This window comes from Temnothorax longispinosus, chromosome 5 (genome assembly GCF_030848805.1).
Source record: "Temnothorax longispinosus isolate EJ_2023e chromosome 5, Tlon_JGU_v1, whole genome shotgun sequence".
In the NCBI taxonomy this organism is placed as follows: domain Eukaryota; kingdom Metazoa; phylum Arthropoda; class Insecta; order Hymenoptera; family Formicidae; genus Temnothorax; species Temnothorax longispinosus.
The window spans coordinates 18,735,290-18,760,626 of record NC_092362.1 but is presented as its reverse complement, the minus strand read 5'-3'; the positions used below and the strand labels follow the sequence as shown (position 1 = coordinate 18,760,626).

The window sequence follows — 25,337 nt, the reverse complement described above, 5'->3', positions numbered from 1 at the left end:
AAATCGATTTTCCACTAAATGGACAACAACGATCGCATCTCTGTCCGTCCTCGGATCGTAACACATCCTCTTTAATGTTGCCTTTCTTGGTTTCTTTAATTAACGGAAAATACGGCCGTCTTTTGGTCGATTTTGTACTACTCCTTATAAGGAGTTAATCGTTCAAGGAAAAGCCGCGTACTTGGGGTCACCGAATTGAAAAACATTTTTACATAGTATAGTACTCTTCTGGTAGAGTACTATACTATGTAAAAACGTTTTTCAATTCCGTGACCCCAAGTACGCGGCTTTCCCTTGTTAGTTTCATGCAATTAGATTTTCTGTTAGGATTCGCATTAGAATTTATCGCGTTATTTACTCGAGAAAATTTGTGGTTTACAATCGATCAGTTACACACTGAAAAAATAAATGTTACCTTAGATAATGCAACTACTTGCTTGATTAATAAAAAAATATGTTGAACGAAAAGAATTAAAGTTATTGTATTTTACTAAAATTTTATCTTGCCAAATTCTTGCCATTTATACACAATAGCATTCAATTATTGGAATGCGTGTTAGAAAAATATCGGTTATCAATAAAATCATTCAATGTGATTAAAATAATTCGAGAAATATTATTTTATTTATTTGCCAAAATGATATCTATTTGCTACAATACTTCGCAGGTAATTTAATTAATTTATACTTATTTCTTTAATTCAAAATAAACTCACAATACTGTACATTGCAATTTCTGAGAATCGCATATTTATTGAATTAATAAACAAATTTGACATCAACATACAATAAGTTTACTGAGATTAAGCACGATAAATGGATGCTCATGCAATAAATGCAATGAATTATTGATTCATTACCAATAAGCGCTCATTGAATTTGTTTTTTGCTGTAAACGGATGAAACTTACAATTAGTATAATAATATACTCTCAGCTTTAATCATTATATTATCAGTAACGCGTTAAATTGGCTTAGAAATAGAAATAATCATTATTTATTAGCGATATTGTAATATCTTTTTAATTTTATATTAAGAAATAAAGTATCTATATATATAAGATTCTTCGCTCATTCCGCACGGCACATTCTAAGCACGTACCTTGGGAAAACCATGTGGCGTAGCTTGCTGAGCAGCGGCCGTGCTGGTGTTGGTCGTCGAGGTGACGCTTCCGGTAGAGCCACTCCTTCCGGTCTCGCCCTTCGAGTCCTCGCGACTGAAGGAGAACCTTTTTGGGCTCAGACTAAAACTAGCCACGCTGTTCGTCACGTACTCTTGCAGAGAGCTGAAGAAACTCATTTTTAACGTTGATGCGGTGTTTCTTTCTTCGTTTTCTGCGTGAAAGCTGATATTGATTTTTCAAGCGATCGAATGTGTCATCGTCGTCTTCTCCTCGAATTCTTCCTTGGCTCGCTCTTAAGGACCGAATTGTCGCGATGCACCTCAAAATCTACAGGCATCGATCTTGCGGAAAATCGATCAGATACCGTTCACCGGCTGACTCATCGTGAAGAAAAGCCTTCCGACCTCGGGAACTTTTACGGTACTTCGTCGCGTCGCAATATCGATTTTCGGCTACGGCCATTTCTACTCGCCGCAGGAGTCATCGTACTTCGTCGAGTACTTAAGATATTGCACAGCCCCGACATTTCGGCTCGCGCCGTTGATTCGAGGCAATCATCTATGAAAAATTGAGAAGATAAAATTAGACGTGCACTACATAATTGACACGCGCTGAAATTAATAAATCTTGGAAATAAGTTGGTATATAAAAATATTATTTTCCGGTAAATTTCATGTGATCGTAGTGCAGAAATCGTCTGGCTTTTTATATAATGCAAATAAGAAGCTAGGATAGAAGTTTATTACCCAGATTTTAACTTGTGCTAAGAAAGCTATCGCGTTGCCAACTTGCTAAAATGTTGCACGAACACATTAAGGGCATCTCAACTTTCCAACTTTCTAACTTTTCGAAAACTGTTCATCAACTACATTTAAACTTAAACACGCATCCTATGCAAAGATTAGCGATCGATTGCACACTATATTTAATGTTATTCGAGTTTTGGAGAATACGTATTGTATATTAGAATCATTTATAAATTACGAATCATTTTATGTCCTATTAATTATAAAATTTCAGAAAAAATAGTAATTCTGTTAACGACTTCATTAAAAAATATAGAAGTATTAATATTGAAAAATCTCTAAACGGCATAACGTTCATGTCATAATTATTTATTGATCCTAATTGAGTTACATTGCGCTCTACTAATAATGTGCTACGAGAACTCAAATCCCGTAGAACGAATATCCCGACATGATATTCAGTGATTCGTTCAAAAGTATCTGCTATGATCCGAGGGGCTAAAAGATCTAAAGTGGACTTGATAGAGCGTATAATTACGAGATTCAGGATGACTTGAGGCTAGCTCTCAAGGTCTTTCTGGTCGGTTGGGGCATTTGTTCATTACCGCATGAGCCGCACATTAACCGAATCTCATTTGAAATACCGGGTTCCTGCGATTGAGAGTCGACCTGGAAGAGGAAACCGGCAAAGGGCCGTGGGGTTGGGCAAAATTAATCTGCGACCAGCTACATTTCCGCTGCGGTGCTGCGTGACGACGCAAAATACATACACGCAAACAATAAATTAGACAGCGATGCAATTAAGACCGCGATTACGTCTGATGAACAATCTCGCGAATCGGATATTCTTGCGGTTACTTTTCTCGACAGATTTTTTTTAATTGTATTAGTAGCAGAAAACTGTCAGTATGAAATTTATGTCATATTGCATCACGCAAATTGTACATGCATGCATTGCAAACGAAATATCCCAGAAAATTTGCGAGTTTTATTAAAAAAATTTTCGAGAGGCTCTCTCTCTTTTGTTACTTGAGTACAATTCAAAAATTACAAAATTCAAAACTACAAATTCTTTCAGATTATAATTTAAAAAAAATCAATCTCAAGTTGGTAAAATTGATATCATAATTGTTAAAAATGCCTTGAGAGAGATGCATTATATTTTATAAATATACCTCCTCACTACTTATGTATACTAAAACAACATATTTTATAAGCAAAAGTGCATATTCATTATAATTATATTAAAGGAGCGTTAATTATTATTTCATCAAATGCAAGTAATTATTCAGCGGAAAGTTATCAGAAATAATGAAATTTATTAACAAAGTAAAGTAAGAAAAATCAAAGAGCTATCGCTCTGACGTAACCTTGGTAGTCCTGGTTGGTTTGTTCTCTTTCTTATGCAACATAAACTACACAATCTGTGAGTGGCGTTATATCTCGGATATATGTATAGTTGCTCTCGAGTAAACCGCTGTTAATTGCAATCGGCTACCCGAATACATCTGGCGCAAAATATAGCACTCACATGGGCTCTGGTATATCAGACTGCGTTTAAGCTTCGAAATTGTCCCCCTAATCCGAACCGCGATGTTTGCAAAACCGCCGACGTCGCGAGAGCGTCGGGCTTAAGAGAAGTAATGAGCCCCGCAGGAAAATAGGATGACGTCGCCAGAAGGTAAACGCGCAATGTAAACGCGACTTGGCGGGGTAATCCGCGAAGTTACATTGAGATCACGGAAACACGCCAGCAGGCTACGCTGTGTTGTATAAAATAACGTTTCACGATCGAATCAGCCGAGCCGGCTGGAAAATGAAACGTCGCCCATCCTGCCCTCCTCCCACCCTTCAAAGTGATACCCGCGAGCCTGTTAAATGTTATTCCAAATCTCAGCTCACCTTCTATTACGCGCGTACTTTCATGTTTCACAAAATATTTATAAGTAGTGATGAGTGAATTTGGACGATGATTTCAAGAGTAAATCCTCGAATTGCTTCGAACATATCTTGCTTGTATGTGAAAATTGTGATCGGAAAGAATCTGCCATTAAAAATGTATTGCTTTATTAAAATGTATAAATATTTCTTATTATATTTCTTGCATATAGAATATTATACAAAGAGTGTCAATATCATATTTCAATCAAAGCAATTTTTAGGAAAGAATATTGTAAATCACATTTTATTGGCAGATTTGATTACGATTTCTTTTTCTCATAGTCAATTATAATTTTTGACTAAAAATTATCTTCATACATCTTGAAACATTTCCCGAATGTCGTATAAAAATTTAAATGTCGTATATAAATCATAAAATAAACATCGGAATTTGTTGAAAATAGTAAAACTATTAAATATTAATTATTTGAAATAATATTATTTAAAGATGTTTTTGATGATTCTAAGTTCGATTCTTTACAGAGAAAACGCAAAAGTGCTTTGAGTTAATGATTAATATTTGCAAAAGAGAATAAATTGTCTCAAATTAAAAAAAAATGTTCTTAAAAGTGTAATATTTGGTATTATATCGTATCACCGACGTTAATAATATTAAGCTGCAAGAATTTATTTTAAAGGCTTCGAAGATGAATGCTGCATCTTAGTAATATTATATCTTGAAAGTTCACTTCTGCATGAAGTTTTAATGAAACTGCGTAGTTTCTGAGTAATATACCGTCATAGATAGAAGAAGAAGAAGGGAGTAATAAATTCCTGTAAGAGAGCATAACAGTTTTTGTTGACGTAACGACTTTCGGGGATTTCGAAGAACTCCGGAGAAGACAACATTCATTGCGACTTGTGAGATCACTTAACGATCCTTCGTGTTGCTTCAGATATCTTTTACTTATTTTTGCAATATCTTGACGGAATAATTTCTTTCAGAGTTCACCAGTGTGGTAACACGACTCTCGGCGTGATGCAAAAGGCTAGCGTCTCATCTTTTTCTACTTGCTCTTTTAGAATTTTAATTGAACCGCGATGTTTTAAAATTTTAAAACCGTATCATTTTTTTCTCATTATATATATATATATACACACATATATATATACAAAACACACACACCACACACAATATTAATATATTATAAAAAAATAACTTTTTAAAATCTCGAAAAATTCTTAATAAGAGTAGCATTTCTTGCTGATCACAATGACTGTTTTTCCCGCTGTTTTTATTGATTTCTTTCTGTATTGTTTCAGAGCAATAATTGCCTTCGAAGCTCGTTTCGCTAGCTCTTAACGTCTCGTGAGAAAGAAGAGCGTTTAATCTTGGAATGTGAAGAGTTACGTAGTAAAATATTTACAATCCGAGTTGTGCAGTCGTAATTTTCGTTATCACCTAATTTGCAATCTTACCATCTTCATTATCTTAAAACAAGATTAAGAAAACCGGTTAAAAAATTAACTTTCCTCATCTATGTCAGTACATTAATTTTCTACATAATATGAAATCCCAGCGAGTGTTCTTAAAAAAAATTTGCATGATACGTTTTCGTATAGCTTAATTTAATATTGTTTCTTGCGCGTTTTGAGCCAAAAAAGTTTAATTGTGACAACTGACAGTTGTTCATTAATTACGAGTTACATGAAGTCGCTGTCATCGTATTTAATTACGAAACTTGTGTATAAGCGGATTAAAAATAAATTCAATCTTTGTGCTAAAGTATGTAATCTACTGGTTTGTTTTCGATTTAAAGTATGTTGTTACGACTTTGCGAGCGCAATGTGTTTTCAACAGTTTGCTAATACATGTAGTTTTGTTGTGTTAAATGTAATGTGAAATAGAATTACGGATATCGATATTGTCACAGTATATTTAACATTTAAGCGTTTAGCGTTTTTCAATATGGGATTTAATCTACTGTTAAACACTTCTCTCCACATCACTCCGAGATCGATACATTAATTGAGCGACCAATCGGTGTAAGCAGTGATTTCAATTGTTTGTATAAAATAGCGAAAGTAAATATTAATTAATAAAATATTAATTAATGAGAAATAATTTCCAAGTATGTTGCGACACGATGACGAGAATATTAATGTGCGGAATAGAATGTGATTTTGAGAAATGCACAATACAAGTTAATTAACTCGCGGTAGCTCATTATAGTCACATTCTGCAGGCGCGTGCGTTAAGGATACTTCGTGAAAAGAGTATTCGGCCAAAGCTTCATTATAGAAGCGAGTATGCCAGGTGTAAAGCACGTGCAGGTACATTTTCACGAAACAATTTGTAACTTAAAACTTTTTTTCACATTCTCTTTTCACGCGTCTCTAATGACAATCCTACGATATTTAACAAAATAAACGCTAAAGTCAATATTACTTAACACGCACATTGTGTAATTCCTTTTTATTTTTAACAAAAAAGTATTAAGTAATTAAATACATGCAATAAAATATAACATTTCCGTATACAACTGTGGGTTTGTTATTATTCCGTTTATTTTATTTAAAGTATCAGTTTTGATAAAATAAATTTTCAATATTTTAAATATAATGCTTTCATATTACAATGTTATATTAAAAAATATTAATAAATTCTACACAATTATTTTATAATTATTACGTCTCTCTTTGCCAATTAAATTTTTATTGCATCTATTACATTTACTATCTTCGAATTCGACTTTATAATAAGCAGCGAAATTCGGTGATTACAATTTAATATAATCGGAGTTATTTTATAGTACAAAATCACATATATTTTCACTTTTAGAAAAGCGATTTAATTAACTTGCAACAATGCGTAAAAACTTTTATTCTCGAATGAATTATATCGCAAATCGCTACGCTTTTAGGTGCGCGAGCCTATATAAGGGTGTACATATTAATATATATAATGCACTGTTAAGAAAAAGTCGAGAATTTATCCCGCATACGCAAAAGTTCGTGTTGGGCGCGAATAACCTCGACCGCAATTATGGTTTGCATTCAGTGCATTCGTCGCTTGATAAAAATAACTAATAAATTGCTTCAATCATGCAACATTGTAATGTGATTAGTATCGTCCGTTCGTACTTATTTTGTTCCACTATATAACATCTCTCTCTCTCTCTCTCTCTCTCTCTCTCTCTCTCTCTCTCTCTCTCTCTCTCTACATGTATTTTTATTTTACAACAAAGTTTTTCATATTTTTACTTTTTACAGCTTGCCTTTTATATTGTACTACATTTAATTTCATTTTCGATTTATCGTTTGTCTATATCGCGCATTTATTATAAACGATATTTTTTGAGAATATACTCTACGAATAAAAGTACATATTTATTTTATATATCATATTCATATATATAATATTCATATAATAATATTCATAGATTATATAATGTTCGAAAATCATCAAACGTTTGCTAATAATTTTCTACGAGTACCTTGATGCCGATTCTTTGTTGTAGAACAAATATCATACTATTAGATAAAATAATATTCGACATTTGTGTCTTTAATACAAATTTTTAGAAGAAATCATAAATAGAAAAGAAAAGTGTATTAAATGAAAATCGTATACATGACGCAAATAATCGTTAATCATTGCGTCAAAGTAGCATGTCAAGAAGATCAATATGTCTCCCGTCGTTCTCTGAGAACGCAGAAAACCTCAAGTGTAAATAACTAGAAAGAAACGGCGACCAACATCTTCTTCCGAGACTTCCAAACCTCTGTTTCCTCTCGTACGATAAATAAATGAAAAAGAGTGAAGCTGTAATCCAGAGCTACACGTGGCAGTGATAAAAAGCTAACTCTCGCTGGTGCAACGGCGAAGGGACGGTTCCGTTAATTAAAGGGCTGCGTTAATTAATCGAGCTGCCAGATCAGCGTATCGCACACCGAGATTCACGATCGTTTACGGTTTCATTGTGTGTTTTATACGGATTCCACGTTAATACGCTTAGAGAGAATGGCAGCCAAAATTTGAGAATATGTGATAATTAAAAAGATAAATTCATCTCATTCAATTATTTCACATTTGAATATTCTTCAATAATAAAACTAAGTACAAATTAGATAATTAAATTTTTTGCAAATGCTCTGGAACAAAATCATTCGGAGAATACTAATTCAAATTTTTTATGAACATGATGTTACACATATGTGTGGTTTCTCGTTTCATTATGCTAACGGATCCAGACAATCGCATTTACTACTAAATATATGGCGAATACGCGAACTGTTCTCAACTGCTTCGTGCAGCAGAATACGTCGTAATCCTATAACCTTGTAAGCTGGAAACCGTCTCACTTTCCTCTTCCACAATCAATCATATAAATTAGTTCAGCTTCTGCTTTAATCCAGGCAACACACCACTACATCATTATGACATAGAAACGGCCGTTTCAGATAGAGTTTACGGGTGCAGATGATAAAATACGAGAAAAACATAAACTATAATATAAAATAATTTTAGCTCGGCTAGAATATTTATATTTTTCAGAAAAATTATAGTTCTTTCTTTCTATATATTTTCGTTATACCGCGCGCGATTGTGCATATAATAACATATTAATTTATTACCTCTGAAACAAGTTTTAAGGAGCAAACAAATATTAAAAATTATTTTTAAAATTTTGCATAAGCATATGTTGTTCTATCACTAACATTTGCGTATTATAAGTGTGTATCTGTAAACCTCAAAAATAGTTATAACAGAGGAAACTCTTCATATGTGTATAAGATAATGTACGTAATAATAAAAAGCATTAGAGATTTTGCTTTCGATAGCATAGATTATTTTTGACAATATTCGAGATTAATCTTATTAGTAAGCTATTCAAATATATTTTAACGGAATATCTTTACAAATCCACAAAAAGCAATCGACTTTGCGGCAATTTCCCGGAGTGTTACAGGCACTTAAATATTTAATCGGCTGCCTATTGCTTTCATTATCTGGTAAGAAACACGAGCGTCTCTATATCGTTAACATAAAATTCTCTGATTTCTTCATGAGAATCGTCGTATCGTGCATGTTCACGGGGATCTCTCGTTCTTCAAGCTTATTTAAACTTTGGCTCAACTCATCGCTCGCGAAATTTCGCGAGAGAGGCAAAAGTCAGCCCTGCGAATAGAGTGTTTGTGAAACAATCCAGACGGAACGCCTTTGAAGTTCGTTCACTGAAGATTTTTTCACGTAATGAAAAAAAGGCCGTTACGAGATAGAGCGAAAGCTTCGACGCAACCCTGTTCGAGCCAATTTCATTAGCCGATCTGTCCGCTTCCACGGCGTTCCACCTTTTCATGCGAGCGCCTGTTCTTCCATTTCAAAAGCCTCTAAAACGCTTCGCTGCAATGATTTGATGAAGCTCGTGGGATGACTGAAGCGAAAGTAAGCCAGGAAAGCGACTTAGCATGAAGCATACTCGGAGTCTTGAGATAGTGTACCGCAGAAATATACATATTTCTATTATCTTTTACAGAAACATATTTTTCTTCTAAGTAAGCTTACGTATTAATACGTCTAAATGAATTCAAATTGTGAATAAATGCAGTGAATTCAATAAGCGAAATGAAGTGAATTCAATATACAATTTTTAATTTATAATACAAGCCCATTTAAAGTTTATTTAAACAATTTGTAATTTGAGACATATCTTATAGGATACTATTTTATTTCTATATACCACGTAATGTGTATTTAAAAATATATATTTTATGTATGTGTACATTCTAATTTCTTAAATGTTTTCCTTATTACACAACATCAAATTTATAAATAAAATTTTAGCTTGAATTCTAACATAAATTATATATTGTTTAAATTAAATTTAAAATATTACTTGAAATAATACGCAATAAAAATTGGAATAAAATTTTCAAAGACCAATCATGATTATCCAGACATCTATCAAAAAAGGCAGAAATATGTATATAAAAGCGTATTTAAAGCAAATAAAGTCTTATCTTCATAATAGCTAAAATATTCCGTTCACGAAGAAAAGGCAAACCAGAACGCAGAAGGGCGTGTTCTCCGGGACGAAAAATTACGCCATATTAATGTGATTTCTAATACAAGATATATTTTAAAAACAGATGTTAAGGTGTCACGAAATAATGGGACCTACAATTTTCCTACAATATAACAGATCTTCTGCAGGAAAAATGTATTCAGTTCCGTGAGCTGATTAAAGTCGGCTGATTAAACTGACTTGAACTACTTTGCGATTATAATTTTGTTTATAGAAATATGCAAATATGAGGATAAATAAAAATTTTTTGAATTTTGTGTACTTATTCGACACACGAAATAGTGTATTTAAAAATTATTTATTTTTTAATAGGGACGTATTTTTATTATTCATATCTCGCTATTTTTTCTTTCACAGTTTCTAATTTATGTGCATGATCGAATCAGGACAAATTAATAAAGATCATCATTCTCAACTTTTGGAAAGAGTTCGTATCAATTTATAACAAATGTTTAGTTATATGTTGATGTGAAAACTTTTACAGTATCAGAGGTTCTAGCGATAACTTTAATTAATATGTAACGTGATATGGTAGTCTATATGTATAATGATGGATAAATGATACAATCTCGCAGAGTGATAAAAAGCAGGTTGATCAGTTTACTTTGATTGATCGTTATTATGCGGTAAGAATAATTCGATTTTTCAAATTGCATTATAATTTAAATTTGTTAGTACGAGTTGTATAGAATGATGCACGAACGAATGGTTGAATATTTATTTCTGTAACAATTTCAAATAATTTAAACAAATTTTTTGGGAAACAAGAAAAATTAATATTCCTTATTAATAGTAGTAATGATAATATAAATTATAAAATTAAAATAATATAGTTATAAAATCAGGTAAATAAATCATTTAATAATTGATTAGGCTAACAGTTATTTATATTCTCATTATTTTATACCTATTTATTTTTTATTATTAAATTTAAATAGGAAAATTGTCATGTAAAGTTAATAGAATTTAAAAATTTGCACTCAAATTTATATTGACATTTCTAGTCCATTATAAAATTATTTTGTGTTAGTATATATCTTAAATTTTATCGATTAGCAATTCAGTTAAAGTATCAATGAAAAATCATCATATTTCAGAAAAACTGATTTTAATTTCTACTGTATAGAAAGATTGCGATTATTATTAAGTAATGTTATTTTGTTGCGAATTTGTATTCCATGCGTACTTTGATTCTCACCTCTCATCTTCTTTTCCATGCATAATGTAACACCTCTTTCGTTGATATATCGCTGTGTAAAGTCGAGAAATCGTTTCGGTCAAAACTTCATACTGAAATACCACGTAGTGAATTTTGAGTTTTTACTAAGACTTATGCAGTTACCACGCAACAGTAAATCATCGTATATTACATAAAGAGGTGTTTCTTGAAGCAAAATGTAACAATTGCATAAACGAGCGGCCAACTTCCAATTTTTGTAATACAAAGTTACATCGTTTAGTAAAGTTTTGTAGAAAATAAATTGTAAATTGTAAATAAACTATATAATGGTATATATATAAATAAAAGCTAAATTATTAATAATTTATAACAAATTTTTGCGTGTGTGTGTTTAAGTGTGTATGTAAAAATTTCGGAGTGGCGAAAATTATTTCACTTTCTTTTTCCTGCAATATCAAAAGAGAAACATAATGAAGGAATAATATTCATTTAGTTTTTATGTATAAATAAATTAGAATTTATATCTAAAATAAATCAAACGTAAATTAATACATTTCTTTTAAATTTTCTTAGGTATATATTTTTCTTTTATGTTGTAAATATGTTGTAAATATGATTTTGAGAAACAAAAGAATTTAGTTAACTTTAATAAGATGTAAGTAAAACCGTTCGTTATTCTTAATTATTTTGTATTTTAAACTCTATTTTTAATCACATTTATGCAATTATTAGAATAGAGAAATATGCTAAAGCGTAAGCATGTAACCAATGAATTCGACATTCGTTTACATATTTTCTGCTCCGATGTGCGTCATTAAAGAACAACATTGATCATTTGCGAAATTATGTTTGACGCACTACAACAAAGGTATTGACATATCCTCCTGCGTATTGAAATGCAGACAATAACACTTTGTTCGTGATGCTCGATAACAAACGCGTATACGCGTATTAATATCCATTTCCGATACTAATAGTATCTGCGCAATAAAGTGTATGTCATTTATTTCAAACGCTTCACGTGTTGAATTTTTTTTTAACGCACATTTTTATTGTACGTACAGGATCTTCGTCAAACTATAGTGCATCGGTATGATGCAATTAATCAAAAGTTAAATGGAGCAACATATTGTTTGCATGTAACAAACAATGGTGTTACTGTAAACATAGGGTGTTTACGTTACTCCTATTCTATCGATCTTTTGCGACGATACAAATTCACTTTTTCCGCAAGTGTTGTAAGTACGCATGCAGTATGTATGCACAGAGAAAGAATGTATGAAGAAATCGATACTGACGCATATAACAGGAGTAAATATAATAACGATAGTACATACACGCATCTGTTTTCGTTAGAAAAAATTAATTTTTAATGAACAGAGCCATTACTTCTTAAAGTTTATTGTGAGATATTAGTTATACATTACTATATACTATTAAAATAATTTTCATACTGTATGCAGTTAATAGAGCAATATGTTTTTGATATTTTATATAAGATACGGAGAAAGAAAGTGCATTAGAAATTGCATTAACATAATAAAGTTGTCAATATACGTAAGAGCAAATTCTATATACGATGTTCTGAGAATGTCAGATTATAAAGTAAACTTGTATAATACCAGTTTATGCAGTACGCATGTATGTGCAATTCAAGGTGAACAACTCACATATCCACTGACTATGAAACTATCGATTTTAAACTTTATAAACGATAAATTTGCTCAGTTATATATTAAAACTCACTGTTATAGCAAGCACGGTTTCAGCGTAGTACGTATTTTTTAAATATTATATTGTATCTTTTTTTTTTACAAATGTCATACTATGCAAATGCGCGTTGCAAAAATATGGTGAAATTGTCAAAAGCACAGATACGAGCAATAGGGTAAAACGAACATTATATCTTATCATTAAACTTGTTGCACAAGCTGTCAGTAAAGTGATAGACAAACAAAAGCACTATTAGCTGACTCACAGGGAAAATAGCTTGGCAAACCGCTACGACGAACATTTCAGCTAAGTGTTACTAGGGTGATTAAATTTGACATACCTAAATTAGGAACACACTGACTGTTATTTTATGCTATATTAGTTTAATATAATCGCAGCATTTTCAAATAAAATTATTACTATCGTTCACATAGGCCTATAAATCAGATTAAAATTAACTCACAAGTTATATTAATAAAAAGAAAGATTTTGTTGCAAGAGATTATAAGCTCAGATCTTGATAAATATTAAGATCTGAGAAACATAGCTTAATAAACATGCAACTATAGTTCGAGATGTTCGTAGAAAATAATTGGCAGCGTAAACAAAATATATATAGCTACATAAAATAATTATGGCCTTCTCATTTCACTTGGTAAATAAATTTATACTTGCGTTGCTTTTTTTTCCTTCATTGTGACATTCTTGCATCATTATGGCATTCTTATTCCGATTTTTAAAGATTTATATAAAACATTGCTTCATATTAATAATTTCTTCAATTTTAAAGGAAATTTTTATAAAAATAAAAGATTTTATAGAAGCATATTACTTTTTAGGTATCTCAACAAGATAATCATTCAGTAATATATTTAATTGTCCGATAATATATTCAGTTGCCTATAATCTCCATGTCTCATTTATTGGATCCGGAAACTTTTCGTGTTTATTTCTCAAGTTTCTAGCGTAAGGGAGGTGGGGAATCTTTTGATACGAAGCAGCAGGCCGAATAAAAAGCTCAAGATAAGATCAATCTTCGAAGTGTCATGCGCGTGACATTATTCCGTGTGCGTGTGTATTGGTTCTTACGCATTCTGTTCGTGTTTATCCATCTGCCTGCGTTCTACTTTGTGATTTACGGAAATCCGTGAATCACGATGATAATCTCTCACAACATAAAATATTCAGCTTGGCTTAATATTAACTGCTACTGATTTTCTGATCTCATACAATTATATTTTACCATTTTAATTTAAAAAATGATAATTTTGCGCCTCGGGAAACAAGAGCAACGATTGTTACATTTGTGAAACTTGTAAAATAACGAACTACGCGTTACATAAATAGTACGTGTAATGTTAGATTAAAAATAAATAATATAAACAGCAATTCAGAAAAATATAAACTACAAATAGCCTCTATGCGTCATCTGAAAGTAAATTTCTATTTGTATCTTAAAAATATATTATTATTTTGCATGCATATTAAATTAACATTAAAGAAATAACATTACACTATTTGTAGTTCATAGAAAAACTCTCGGTATTGAGAAAATAGAGTAATGTGAAAATTTATCGATCGTTCGAGCGCCCACATGTCAGGCTTAATCGGGCATGTGTTACACATGCGATGGGCGTAACACACGCATAGTCGCACGTATTGTGACGCACGCACCCATATTTGAGAACGCAATATTGCAGCCGTGTCGTTATCGGCAATCAGCGGTTGGCTTCTTTACGAGTGAATAGCCATGCTGGAACCCTTCAAGAGGGTCTACTTTCGTCGAAGCAACGAAGTGTTCTTTTTAGTGACGTTGATGTTTATATACTAAACGCAATCATTTTTTTATAGATCGTTTCTTACCTCAGTATTTAAAATAAAATGAACAAATCTATTTATAAATAATGACTAAAGAATAGTATTTATGTGTATAGTAGTGTGTATTATATATATAGAGAGGAAATTTCGAATTAGAGGATTCTCCCAGTTTTACATTAAAAATTTTAAATGTTAGAAAAGAATATGCAAAAAAATATATGAAAGAAACGACAATTGACATTACTTAAAAAATTATGTGCAAATAGCTTAATGACACTGTACTTATCTTATTCAAGCATATATAACATTCTACGAAAGTTAGAAAACTATGCCGCTTTAAAAATATCATTTATACTACTTTTCTTTTTAGACCGAGATACACTTCTCGTAGAACTTGGAACAATCCTATTCTAAATTAATCTTTAATGTGTTTTTATAAATATGTCAAAATTGATAATTATCTAAAAAAAAAAATAAAAGTTTTCGATTTTTGAAAAACTATATCAGCAGTCCAAAAATTATTCTGCAATATATATAAGGATGATATGTTTATATCATACATATTAATGATTATACATATATACAAATAATAGTTTACTGCAGATGATCATTTAAATAATCTTGATATCGAATCCTGATGAAAGATGATAAGAATTCAAAAAAGCTTTGCAAGAAGTATAGAAAAGCTTTTGCAAAAGCAATTTAAAGTATTCTCATATTTAACGATAATATTAGCTCGTCATAAAAGCTTTCTCTTTATTGTGTGATCTTCGTTGATAAAAATCAGCAACAATCGTGCTCACGGTAGTTGACACCCTTCGTAAAGGTCCCGATGGGTGTTCAAGGCCGTCATAAGAACTGGCTTCCATTTCCAGTCGATTCTCCTTGACCTCATTAAGCGACATTTAACCATTTTACAGAAACTTTGGGAATTTGCTTTTAGTATTGAACACTGAAATCTCAACGCGTGCGGCGCTAGAACAAGGCAATATCGTTGAAAGTTAAAGGCGGTCAATGATGAATTTTTCGATTTTGTTTTGTTCTAAGAAGAAACGTGAGAAGAAAGAGAAACCATGCTAAATAGTCTCGGAAAAAACGTGAAAGATAACGCGGGTAACCGTACAAAAAGTCAAAAGATCTCACCTAAATTACCAATAAAATGGATATAAGAATTCGTTTTTAGAAGATCATAAAAATGTTTAGTGTTATGGCAATAAGATACTAATCTTTAATGACGTTCAAATTTTTAGTTATTATCACCGAATAATAATTTTACAGTCTTTTCTACGTTCAAAAAATAATTTTTCATTTCAAAAAAGACTAAAAAAATATCAAGATTAGTAAGATTGTACAAATGCTAAATTGCAAATGCTATCACAAGATGTAAAGGAGATATAAGGAGAATATTTTTCCCTGTTTCTTTTCTCAAGGAACGAAATATTATTTGAAAGAATATAATTTTTCCAAAACACTTATTTTTTTAGCATTTACAAGTTTTTTTAAATATCCAGACACTCTTATCGGTTATCTGTATATTTCTTCAATGTATCATGCATCAGAAGAAATTTTAATGGTGCGGCTGAGTGACGATTAAATTTCCCTCCGATTTGATGCAACGAAGGGATTAGCTATCGAAAAGATGACTGATGAAGAACAAAACTAGGCCGAGAAAAGCACCTGATGCTTTGACGTCGTTCCTGTCCTGGCTATTGCATGTATGATCACATTGCAGGCTCTCCCTTCTCTGATATACACTCTCGACGTCCATCATTCCCGCATTGTCGCCACTCAAGGGTACTCTTCTTTCCTGCGTCTTTTTCTCTAGCTTCCGTACTCGATCTAGATTTTCTTGATTCCTTCTACCTATGCGTCATTTCTTCTTCCAATCTCCCTTTTGTCAGTTGTTTATCTTCTTATCAAATATATGATATTTTCGTATTGCCGTAAGATGGAAGTAAGGTAGGGAGGAGTAAGGAGGTGGAACGTGCGTCAGCTTGTGCGTCGATCAAAGTACACCCTTATCCATTTATCTATTTCTTGCCTCTCCTTTATGTTCCATTGCTTTAGTATCAAGATACTTGAGAATGACGTTGCCTCACTCAGTTCTTTTTTCTATATTCTGTTAGGTTGAAATACGAATAACTTGCAGTATGATTCTAAAATTATCTAAATCACATGCGTATTCTTTTCACAAATTATATATTATATAATAATTAAAAATAAAATTTTATTGCTCGCGCGGCAATATATGGTAAAAAAATGTTATATATTTATTTAAATACATGAATAAATAGATTATATAGGATACCGTATACAAAATTAGGTTATATATTTATGATAATATAACATATATGTAATAATGAACGGTTAAATGCAAAAATGGATATTTAAATTTCATATCTGGACACTTAAAGAGAAAATTTCTAAATGCCAAAATTAAACACTTCGGAAAAATTATTTTTATAGATAATTTATCACGTTAATTGAGAAAAAGAACAGAAAACATTCTCTTTATATTTGTCTCTTTATATTTATCTTTAATAATTTATAAATGACACAAATATTATATTATTCAAGATTTTAATAGCAAAGAGTTTATTTGAGTTGAACAAATCTAATAGAATTTCTTCGTTGCCCTTCTTTATATTATAATTTTGTATTAACAATTTATGCAGTCTTGATTAAGTCTTGAATCTGGCAGACAGTTCTACGCTTGATATAAGACAAGCCCATTAGTTCCGCAATTAGTTTCTGTCGTGTCTCCGAAAAAGAGAGAGCGAATCAAGTAACTTCTCTTCGTTGCGTTTGACAAGCAACAGGGGCGAGAAATAATTACGCGCTTCTGCGTAACGAATTTCCTCGAGCACAGCCACTCGATAATCGCGAAAGCTACAATTTTCACGTTATCTCTAATAAATCACGGAAATAGTTTCGTAATAGCCGTGTACTAGTTACGCAAAGTAGTGGCTTGTATTTAATACGTATAATATATTTGAGTTAATATCTTCAGTTTAATGACACCCCACATACATGCACATACACAATCAGCAATATGTTTTCCATGAAATTTATTAAAATTCCACGGTACATTTTAATTAAGAGTTTAAATGTATTTAATAATAATTATATTTTAACAGCTATGATATAAATTTCATATAGTAAAATAAAGCATTGCAATAAAATAGTGTGTTATAAAAACAAAACCAATTTATAATGTTCGACTATATTAAGTCGCATATATTTTTTATCACGAAAACTGTAAGTCTACATATATATGTATGTGCTTGGGACACATGAGTTGCATTTTCAAGATAACATATACTTATGCATTGTTGCAAGTGATGAAATATATAGCAAAATCATGATATACTTTTTTGTTTTATTTGCGGTATTTTACAAAGAAACAGTTTCTTAATTTAAAAGTAAAGTTAATAATTTATTAGTGGTGAAGTGCAATGCTTTCTTGTATAAATAAAATTAACTCGTTATTTTATTAGTTATAGATTTATTATTTGTAAGATGTTTCAAAACTGACATTACTGCAGAGACATCTCTAAAGACTGCAAATTTATAGTAAAAGCAATTTCAGATTTCCGTGTATGGCGCAAATGCAATATATGTATGATAATCAATAGAGAAAATCATATATTTTATGTGAATTTCATATTCTAGACATTTCGATAAGAGTACGCGACAAGGAATATGTCGAGTATTTCGATATAAATGTGACTGAAACGTGTGTCGTCAGAAAGGCATGTAACGACCCATACGAATGTAAATTTTTTTACGGTAAAAGATCTACCAGCATACGAAAGTTCCTATGCGGGTCCATAAATAATGTATGCCCGTCGGTCACGCTCATAACATGGAAATCAAACATGGAAACTGACGAGCTTTCTTTATAGGTAAATTGAGGTGTAATGTTTTATATCACGTCTTCTGTTATGCTACGTGCAAAAAAATTGTATTCTACGACGAAAATATTAACATAAAATTATAAAATCAATTTTATAACCGTGCGTGTAATATTCTTTAATTTCTTACTGATATAGATAACGATGTGTAAAAAACAGAAGAGAATTAGTAATTGCACTATAATAAATTATATAAAATGTGTTATATTTGATGTAGTTTTAATAAATATGTAATAAATATCAATTGCAAAGAATGTTTAAAAATATGTACATATACCAACTATATGTGAAACAATATGTATCTTGCAATTTGACGAATATGAAATATGTATTATACCAGGTATCTCCCACTTTTCGAAAGTTCGCTTTACGCCACTTTGCTTTTACGAAAGACCTACATTAGTAAATCTGTTTTCGCTAACAGAAAGAAATCCGAAAGAAATCTGAAAGAAATCCGAAGAGAATTTTCGCTTTTACGAAAAAAATTTTTTCCATATAAATTAATGGTAATTGCTTCTTCGCTTTACGCCACTTCGAAAGGTTTCATAAGAACATTCTACTTTTGGATAACGAGGGAAATCTGTATATATGTACAAGTACCTATATATATATTTTTTTTTATTTTATAAAAAAATTATATATATACATTTTAGCAAATTTCTTTATCATATATTCGCTTTGAAATATTTTTTTTATATTTACCATGCGCATGTGGATGTTTATTATTTTCACACATCATAACTTTAATTAAGTATTTCAAATTTATAATTATTATAGTTTTTATTAACATTTTTATATAAGTATCAATTAAGTAATTTTAAATTTAATTTTTATTAAAAGAAATACCCGCACACACACACACACACACACACACATTGTATAAATGATGATATAATATGATATAATATTGAAGCAATACTGAGATAAAGTTATTCACAACAGTTATAAAATTATTTAATAAAAATAAACATTATAAATTATAAAATTTAATTACGGAATATATAATTATAATGCTGAAACAAAATCAGAACAAATTAAAAAAAAATACTAATCGTTTCTAAAAAGATTTGATTGTGCACTATTGCAGGAAAATTCGTTATTGATTCGCTACTCGTTCTATTTCATCTATTCAAATCTTTCATTTTTCTTGGTCTCCTCATTCACGAATCGAGTGATTGATAAAGAGGCAATTTTTCAGAACACAGTTTCCTCATCTTTTAGTAGAACTATATTAACTTTTTTGAGTATATCTGAGTACTAAAAAAGAGTTAACAAAACTAAAGAATAATATTTTGCGAGAAGAATACAATCAGTAATGTCAATTACTTTTTAAAACTATTTGTAATTATTTCAAGATTTAATATCAAATAAAACTATATTGTATCCACATCGGCTTCATAATCCAAAACAATATGTTTATATATGTTGATGAATCTCAATCATAAACTATATTTTAATAAATATGAAATAGTATGTCACAAATAAGAAAATTTTTTAAAAGTATAATTACATTTAATATAAATAAATATAATTTATATAATATAAATTATATTTAATAACATAAATTTCGTAAAATAATTGCAAATTATTAAAATCATTAAATTTTAATATTATATAGAATATATTGTATAAAATACGAATAAGATATACTAAATATATATAATATTATATTACCTATAAGTAAACTTTCATAATTTCCATGCCAACTTAAATGCATTTTTAGTAACAGAGATAAAAACTGAATATGTATTTTATATGTTCCTAGCTTTATAGTAAAAAATTCTTTTTACGAACGCACACAAATGTAATACGCTCAAATGTTCTCTATCTGCATGTAAATTGCGACATATTTTCAGCTTTGTGTGATTCATGCGCCATGAATAAAAAGTAATCTGTAGCTGACAGGATTTAAAATAAATGTTCGAGGGAAACTGTAGGACGTTCTAATTGTTAGCGGCAAACAGAGAGGCAATTTCTCAGTCGGCTAATCTCATGAACTTCCACTAATGTCTGCTATTCTCTCGATTAATGTACTCTCGGCAATTATCTGGCGTCATAGAAGAACTTTGACTAGTTTCCACTGGAAATTGCGACTGCACAAAATACAACTTTAATAAAGAGCAATAAAGTTTATCACTAAATATTGTCGCTAATCTTCTTCTTTTTATTAAGCATGTTCTGTTAAATAATGTCACTTTCATTTATTTAACGATGTTAAATGTAATAAAACTTTTCCGGAGTATAAATATAATTTTTACAATATTTATTATAATTAATAATTAACGCATTTATTATTTAATTGAAACACAATGGAATTTTTTTTCATGATTCATATTCTATGTAGAGATATGAAAAAGGTTTACTTGTTCTGAATGTCTTATTGCGGAACAATAATAATTGGCGAAAATTCAAATACAACAGATAGAGTGCTGTAATTTAGAGGTGGTATCCATTAATCCTGCTCGAAGCAAGAGAATAATTTTAATGCATTCTCATCTATACAGTGACATGAGTTATTGTATAGGGTCCCCGCGATATTGTAACAGCCAACATCCATTATCTAATTAACCTATATTTTATACATCTGTCCACGAGTCGCTTTCCATTTGATAATACATTTATGTAATAAATCGCGATACATTTGTACCGTTACATTTATATGTATAATATAGAATGTATGTACTTTTACATGCTGGTTTATATCCTGTAATATTAATTAATATTATAACGCTAGTCTTTGTAAACAGTTAAACTAAAAGACTAAAATTATGGATGTAAATATGACATCTGAATGTATGTACCTTTAGATTCATAGATTAATTGCATATATAACTTAAAAGTTACAAATATAAAAAGTTGTTATTGATCGTTTTAAATATAGTATACGTACGCAAAATGGAAGAAATGTATTAATAGTGATGAATCTGTATCATTAAAGTTATAGTATTACAGAACAAGAATATTAATGAAAGGTTCATACGATTAGCCGATTGAGAAATTACTATTCTGTTTGCAACAATTAGAATAGCTTTTCTTAAACATCTATTTTTAATTCTACTAGCTACCGATTATTTTTTGTTTATATATAACGCATGAGCTTCTTTCTTTCACAAAGCTTAGAAAAATATATAACAATTAAAAAATTTTACAATTAAAAAAATATATATAAGCAATTTGTAAAAATTTTTCTACTCTTGGATGTGAAGTAATTTCTGCTTATCGTTTTAATTATACATATTATGTCTGTGCTAAAATACCACAGATTCCGACGTAATTTCCTTTCGAGCTATGAATGATATTTATCCAAATTCCTCGCGCATATCGAACTATTTCACGCCACTCAAAATATTTTATGCCGACCGTCGGCGATATGCTGTATTTTCGAGTATGCGCTTCTCAACTTCTCAACATTCTGATCGCACAGGGAAGATGGATAAATCGGATTACGGCAGTGTCCAGGGATAGCGTAGAGAGCACACCCTACGGTATCCGCCTTCGACTACTTTCTTCGATCGACATGTTCTATGGGGCGTGTGAAACGAAAAAGCTTTGCTCGAGAGAAAAAAGATATTCCGTTTGTTGCTAAAGCAAACTGTTATTAAAGTCAATCGTTTAAAAATCATATTCTCTCGTTATAAAAAGATAAGTGCTATCTTTATACATGTAATTTTTCCATAATGTTTTCTTTGTAAGCATGGTAAAATTGTGTTATCGCGATAATTAAAAATGTTAAGTATTTCATTTATATCTATTTTTATAATTTTTTAGTTCTATAAAATATACTGCTGCAGATACGCCGCAAAGAAGTGTAATCACTGGAATTGCGACGCAATGTACGTAATGTACAATAATACATCATGTGAAATAGTAGATATCGACATATGGTGTGTAAATATCCGTTGAGAGATCACCTCGTATTTCCGTCAGAAATTGGTCGTCTCGTTACGGGTATAATTTCCGCGTGAACGCGTTTGAAGGATCGTCCTCGGTGAAATGACGAGTAGAGAACAGAGCATGAGGCTCGTTAAAACTTGGCTCAGCCCGACGTTTACTGAAAGTTTCAACGTCTGAGTACCGACTAGATCGAGACAGGGTAAGGCGAATGGAAATTTCCGGTTGCCACGTGTAATCAACAACTCAAGGAAAAGTTTATGCCGCAATATGTATACACGTGTTGAAAGCACTACGTATTTCTATCATATCTACACGTCATTTCTAGACAAAATCCTGACAAAAAGAAGACAAATTTGCCGAACAATAACTTTCTTGAAGCTTATCAATAGTGATTTCTATGCAAAAATGCTGGCTGAATACAAATGTGACATCTTAAGCGCCGAGAATAATGCAGAAAGTTTATAAAGAGTAAACTTAATAAAAGATGCAGAAAGAAAATTCGACAGTTCTTCTACTAACTTATTCATTGCAATGTCACATATTGAGAGAAAAATCGCTATGCAGTTTTATAATCGTATACACTGAATATATTCATATATTTGAAGATCCAAAAATTTAATAGGACAAGATAAAAGTGATGATTTCGAAGTTTTTGCACCCATTATTCATTGCGATAGGTATACTTTGTTATTTTGACGCTTCACAGCTCTTGTGTGTCGGTCGTATGTCAAATAAATCTGTGTAACAAACACGTGAAGGAAGTAGGCGAAAAAGCTGAGTTATAGAGAATGCACAGGAATTTTATATAGAGCTTTGTGATTCGCCAGGTGGAATTTAGTAACAGCAATATCAAATATAATACTCGATGCAATAATATGCGAGCCACGAACGAGTATTTAGAATTCAATTCGCATCGCTGTTCAACGCTTTTGAAGTAGCCGTGTTTATTTGTTGAGCGAATCCGCGTTCAAATAATATCTCAAATATCTTTCATAAACACATACCGGCAGCTTTTGTGCAGAAACGCAAATTAATTCTGTCTGTTTCAAATCGATTGTGTATTTAATTCACATCTCGGTTACTTTACGTAACTTCTGACCAGATTCATAAAGTAATTTATCTCATATAAATGAAAAATGTATAGTATAGCTCGATATAAATATCCGCTACTTCGATAGCTCATTAAATAAAGAAATATTCGTATTAATTTGCAATATGTAGTTAATTAGATATAAGTGCGTCACGATACGTCAAACATGAGAAAATCAAATATTTATTCCTATATATCATTACTTGCGAATATTAATCACAAATTTTGCCGCAAGGAGAATCTCAGAGATAACCCACACGAAGATTTACAACGTGAATGAAATGAATAAATGCTAAGAGAAATACAATTAATTCACGAAATGCACAATAAAACGCTTTTCGACATGCGATACCGAAACGCTCGAGCAATTTGTCTACCGCAGAATCACGTATTCCGCATACCAGTGGAGGTATATAACCGGTGTTAGAAGCCGGTCACTACGACACATTGCACGCTAATAAAAGAAACGCTTCAGGAAGCGCGCTACGGGTAATAAATTGCGCCAGTAGTTCAAGTCAACGTATAACCAGACAGCTATTGTGCAAGGAGTGGCATTGTGAATCGCATTCTCTTACATTTGGATCAACGCCCGATAACATCCAAGTACAATAATATATGACACAATCATTTTTTAATTTGTAATTTTTATGTTCTATAGTGCTGGATAGTTAACATTATTTAATGAAATTGGAAATTTCACCGATTTATCGTTCAATTTTTATATAACTTGATTATTAAATATTTTATCTCAAATTTTAATTTAATTTAATTTAATCACGAATTTTATATTCGCTCAGACTTAATAAAATATATAATCTGATTAAATTGTAAATTCGAATGAGGATAAATATAACGATTCACTCGCATAATGATATATTAAACGTGTATTATATTATTGCAAAGGTTAAAACTGATTAAACATGACTCTCTTGCAATTTTTAAATTATGAATACAAACTTTCCTCATATCATTGTTAATTCCATTTTGCTGACGTAAATGGGCGTATATGACCGCAAAAAAAACCCAGAAGCGGACACAATTGGTAATATAAAATTATATTTTCTAATAAAATCGTACTATACATATATTAAAAATAACACAATTGGTGGAATTAAACCAAAAGTGCAAAAAATAGCACGCGCTACGAACGTTCTCAATGATATAGTGTAAGGGGGGAAAAAATTAAAAAGGAAAACTCCGGGAGAAGTAGAATACGTGTTGACAAAAAAAATGATAAAAAGTTCTCGACTAGGGTGGAAAGTTGTATTCAATTTTTCGTCACTATCGTTTTAGGTATACATAAAAATCGTCGGCTTCCTAATAGCTCTACCGCCCTAACCGCCTCAAAACCGATGTAAATTAACTGATCTTTGACTCGAACAAAAATAAGAAAAAATAAAGAGAATGAAATACCATACAAAGAAAGCTACGAAAATTACCAACGCCCACGAACGGAACGTATCAATTCTGCTTCAATTAAGCGTCGAGATTAATTACGCACGATAGGCGTGAATTGAATTTATACATTATTCATCGGGTCGCGTTCAGTGTGGCTCATGGTCGTATCCAACACTTTTATTAAAGAGAATTGTTCGCACGGATTTCAGTTTTATAAACAAATTTATTTGCCACATTAAATTCTCAAATAAATGCCCTAAAATAAATTATTCGTTATTCAAAACAAACTTTTTATTAATTAATTGTAAGACAAAATTTGAATTTATCACTATTTTATTTTATGCAATTGTACATATTTTAAAGGTTTTCTAAAAAAATTGAAGTTAATTAAATTTAATTTAAAGAATTTAATTATAAGATCTAATTTTTTGCAAAATTACTGTATAAAAAATATTAAAATAAAATATAAAAGATTTATATTAGCAGCTTCTC

General features: G+C 30.9%; 1 protein-coding gene and 1 long non-coding RNA gene across 4 annotated transcripts in view; one reads left to right on the top strand and one right to left on the bottom strand.

Annotated features, from left to right (window-relative positions):
- The window catches only part of Unc-13-4a (BAI1 associated protein 3), a 75,323-nt gene that overhangs the window by 42,118 nt on the left and 7,868 nt on the right, over positions 1–25,337 (bottom strand). For all 3 annotated transcript variants that reach the window (XM_071779875.1, XM_071779877.1, XM_071779876.1), the window contains exon 2: positions 1,101–1,680. In XM_071779875.1, coding sequence (XP_071635976.1) covers positions 1,101–1,298 — 198 coding nt within the window. In that variant the 5' untranslated portion in view covers positions 1,299–1,680. The remainder of the gene's footprint in view (positions 1–1,100; positions 1,681–25,337) is intronic.
- On the top strand, positions 12,771–24,235 carry LOC139813973 (uncharacterized). Its single transcript, XR_011732304.1, has 3 exons — positions 12,771–12,791; positions 21,888–22,556; positions 22,683–24,235. It is a non-coding gene; the product is annotated as an uncharacterized lncRNA (long non-coding RNA).